General features: G+C 44.9%; 1 protein-coding gene across 1 annotated transcript in view; it reads left to right on the forward strand.

Annotated features, from left to right (window-relative positions):
- Nucleotides 1-2,464: 2,464 nt before the first annotated feature.
- NUDT21 (nudix (nucleoside diphosphate linked moiety X)-type motif 21) overlaps nucleotides 2,465-3,718 on the forward strand; it is a 5,099-nt gene continuing 3,845 nt past the window's right edge. The window contains 2 exon segments of the mRNA XM_009889437.1: nucleotides 2,465-2,552; nucleotides 2,554-2,762. Coding sequence (XP_009887739.1) covers nucleotides 2,493-2,552; nucleotides 2,554-2,762 — 269 coding nt within the window. The 5' untranslated portion in view covers nucleotides 2,465-2,492.

Raw genomic sequence — 3,718 nt, forward strand, 5'->3', positions numbered from 1 at the left:
GGCCCGGGCCCTGCCCCCGCCCCGTCCCCTCCCCTCCCCTCCCGTCCCGCTGCCGAACCCTTCCCCGCTCCATCACCAGCACCCCCGGGGCCGCCCTTGGGCAGCATGCGGGAGAGTTTTTCTCTCAGCACCGGCCCCGCAAGGGCCGCCCCGGGGGCTGAGGAGGGGGCGGCGGAAGAGCCCGGTTGCCGGTGAGGGGTCTGTTCCCCCTTCTCGCCCTACGGCGGCGTGCTGTTAAGCTGTGGAACGCCAGACTATAGGATGTTGTGGGTACTGAAGGCTCGTCAGGGATCGGGCGAACGTGCGGTGTTTACAGCCCCTTCCAGTCCCTAAAGGGGCTACAGGAAAGTTGGGGAGGGACTCGTGATGCGGGAGGGGAACGATGAGACGTTGGGTGACGGTATTAAACAAAGAGGGGATATTTAGATGAGATCTGAAGAAGAAATTCTTTGCTGTGCGGGTGGTGATCCCCTGGGGCAGGTTGCCCCGAGAAGCTGTGGCTGCCCCATCCCTGGAGGTGTTCAAGGCCAGGTTGGACGGGGCTTGGGGCAACCTGGGCTGGGGGGAGGTGGCCCTCATGGCAGCGAGAGTAGAACTAGGTGATCTTTAAGGTCCTTTCCAAGCCACTCTATGAAGTGTGAGCCCCAGGTAACAGAGTTAGGCAGTATTTAGCTGCGGTGAACGTCATAAGTGCTACTGCTCTGATATGCTTCATAGGCATCTGCCTTTGCCGGCAGAGAGAGGAACAGGTCATCAGCCTGGATGGGATGTGGGCTCACCCCGTGTAGTCAGTAGGAAGTGGTTAGGTGTGCCTGGTGTTTGCTGGTTGTCTGGTGCTGGTACTGTAATTTAAATTCTGAGTGATTGCTACCAGAGAAAACTTTACTTCTGTCAGAGATACAAACTATTAGCTAGAAAGTTTTACTTTTTTTATATGGGAAGCCATGTATTTTAGCTTCTTCCAGTAAACTCGGGTGGATGTATTCTTTGTAAGTGCATCTGTCAAGTTGCAGAAACATGTTAGCTACAGAAAAACGTTAACTACAATAGTCAATATTCAATTTTAGCTATTAATCACAGATACTCATACGTATTTTTTTGGTATAGCTGAGTTTATTCATAGTTAGAAGGAGCCTTTTGGAAGTTCAAATATGAACTTTAGAGATTGGAATATTTTTGTATTGTTTCTGGAAAAAAAGACAGGAAGCTCTGTTATCAGCATCATTTTTCTTTAAGTATAGGCTAATATTTTTGCTGTACAGACTAATGTATCCACATTAGTACAGTATGGGTTAGCATAGTAGATTATTAATAAAGCTGCTCTTGGATCTAAAAATGGAAACAAATGGAAAAAGAAAGGTAGACAGTCTTAAGCTATGAGCAAAAGAAGGGGAGCTTGCTAATAAATGAATCTGCAGTTAGGAAACTGGTTGTTTTGGCTCCCTTGCGTACATGAGAAAGGGCTCTAACAACTGCAGCTGACTTGGGATTTCACCACTGTAAAACATGAGGAAAATTTGGGGGGAGATTTGCGGGGGGAAGGGTGTATACTGCTTAAGTTTGACATGGTTAAGTGTGGGGGAAAGAATACAATACACAACAAGTTGCATCTCAAGGAAAACATTCCCCCTTAATCAGTCGTTTATTTTGTTAATTCAGTTGCTCTATGCCCCAAGTCAATAAAACCATGGTGACAACTTATTACTACTCTGCCCAGGACCCATTTTCCTCTTCCTTTTTGACTTAGCCTGGTGATCCTGTCTTCCCTCCATGCCTTGTGCTGTCAGATATCTGTGTTACTTGGATTTTGTTGTACTATAACACTTTCCTGTTGCCCCCTGTGCTCTCTAGGATTGACTGATTTCTTGCCTAAGTTTTCCTCTTTTCTGACTCTTCTCAGTCCCTCTTACCTGGAGAAATCTCTCGCGTTTCCACTGTATGGTCACCAGAGGAGGCAGCGGTCCCACACCTAGCCCAGCAGAGTGATCTGCTCAAACTCTTGATCTTACCCCAGGCTCCCAGTCCTGCACTTAGACACTCAGCATTTCCTCTCTTCTGTGATCCAGATGTCTCATTTCCCACTTCAAAACAAAACCACTTCTAACAGTTTAGTTCTCAGGCCCTTAATACTTCTGCAGAAAAAACGCTGTCCTGTGCAGCTTCCTTCCTTCCTTCCTTCTCAGCAGAGCTTTTCATTCCTGTCCCTTTCCCAGCTCCTTTCAGAGCCCCAGCTGCCTTTTCTGTGCGGTGTGGAGATCAAAGAAGGGTGGCTGTTGAATAACAGTCGCTGCTGGTTCTTCTGGGCTTCTTTCCTTCTTTTGAATCGGCGCCACACTAGTGTGCAGATCAGCAGGACTTTCTGCACTCGTATGTATCGCAGTGCAGATCTTCGTGCGATAGGGGCCCCGTAAGTCACAAGCAAGAACTTCTAGCCCAGCACTGTGAATTGAGTTACTGTTCCATCAAGCACAGAAGGTTCTGCCCCAGGGTGGATGCTGTGTCATAGTGATTTAAATTTAGATTTGTTGTTACGCAGTAACAGGTTTTCTTCTTCCTTACAGGTATCCTCTGACAAATTACACATTTGGTACAAAGGAACCCCTGTACGAGAAGGACAGTTCCGTGGCAGCTCGGTTTCAGCGCATGAGGGAAGAGTTTGACAAGATTGGCATGAGGCGGACAGTGGAAGGGGTTCTGATTGTACATGAGCACAGGCTGCCCCACGTGCTCTTGCTGCAGCTGGGTACAACTTTTTTCAAGCTGTAAGTGTCTGCTTGTTGAATGTAACTTTTAGTTTAACTTTATTGTTACAGACTACTAAACTGTGAGGTTAAACTGTGGTTGACTGATAGATGTTTTGACTGTGATTCATTTCTTGCAAAGACTTTGTGTGGGAAAACTTTTTTTAATGGTGGGGGTTTAATCTGAAATGTATTTGTCTGACTCCGCTCATGAGTGGGGTGACAGTTTTGAACTAACTGGAAATCTTAGTTGCAATGCATCACTACGGTAGATTCCTGTTTAAAACTTATTATCGGTAGTTAGTGTGTTTTTCTTACATTGTGAAAGCTGTTATGCTTAAATATGCTTATGCTGTGGCAGCAAAATTAATAGTGAAGCTCAAGGAATAAATCCCAGTAAATGCAGGGTGATATTTGTTTGCAAACTACTGGGTACAGCAGGAAAGGTAGACATCTGAATTTGAGAAAATTGCTTCAGTTCCTCTAGTGGTTATCACTGCCACAGTGAAATTTTGCTGTTTGGACCATATGATTACAGTGATGGTGGCGGTGCTTGTTTTCTTCTTTTAAACTGAATGGGCTTGACTTGTCTCAAGTTATCCTGCTTGTGTTCCTTTTCTTATGGTTTTTAACATTTACATGGTTTGTTCTGAAGTGTGTGTGTGAAATCTAATTTTATATCCAGATTCTTTTTTGACATTGTGATTTGGGGGAGGTTTGTGGACAAAATAGGCTGGACTCTACAAGTTTTACAGAATGAAATGTAATGAACGTGGTTATAGTTTCTTTTATTAACCTTGCATCAAATGCAGATGGTTCCCCACGAGTTTTATTTTCTGCTTCTTGTGTGCTTCAGTGAGTGCTGTTTTTGAGATAAGAATAAATATGGTCAGTATTTATAACCCTTTCTTCAAGTTCTGGTGCTTTTATGTTATTGTTAAAACTTTACCATTTAAGTGTCCCAGTTATTAGCGTGT

This window comes from Charadrius vociferus, unplaced genomic scaffold (genome assembly GCF_000708025.1).
Source record: "Charadrius vociferus isolate BGI_N301 unplaced genomic scaffold, ASM70802v2 scaffold1061, whole genome shotgun sequence".
NCBI lineage: Eukaryota > Metazoa > Chordata > Aves > Charadriiformes > Charadriidae > Charadrius > Charadrius vociferus.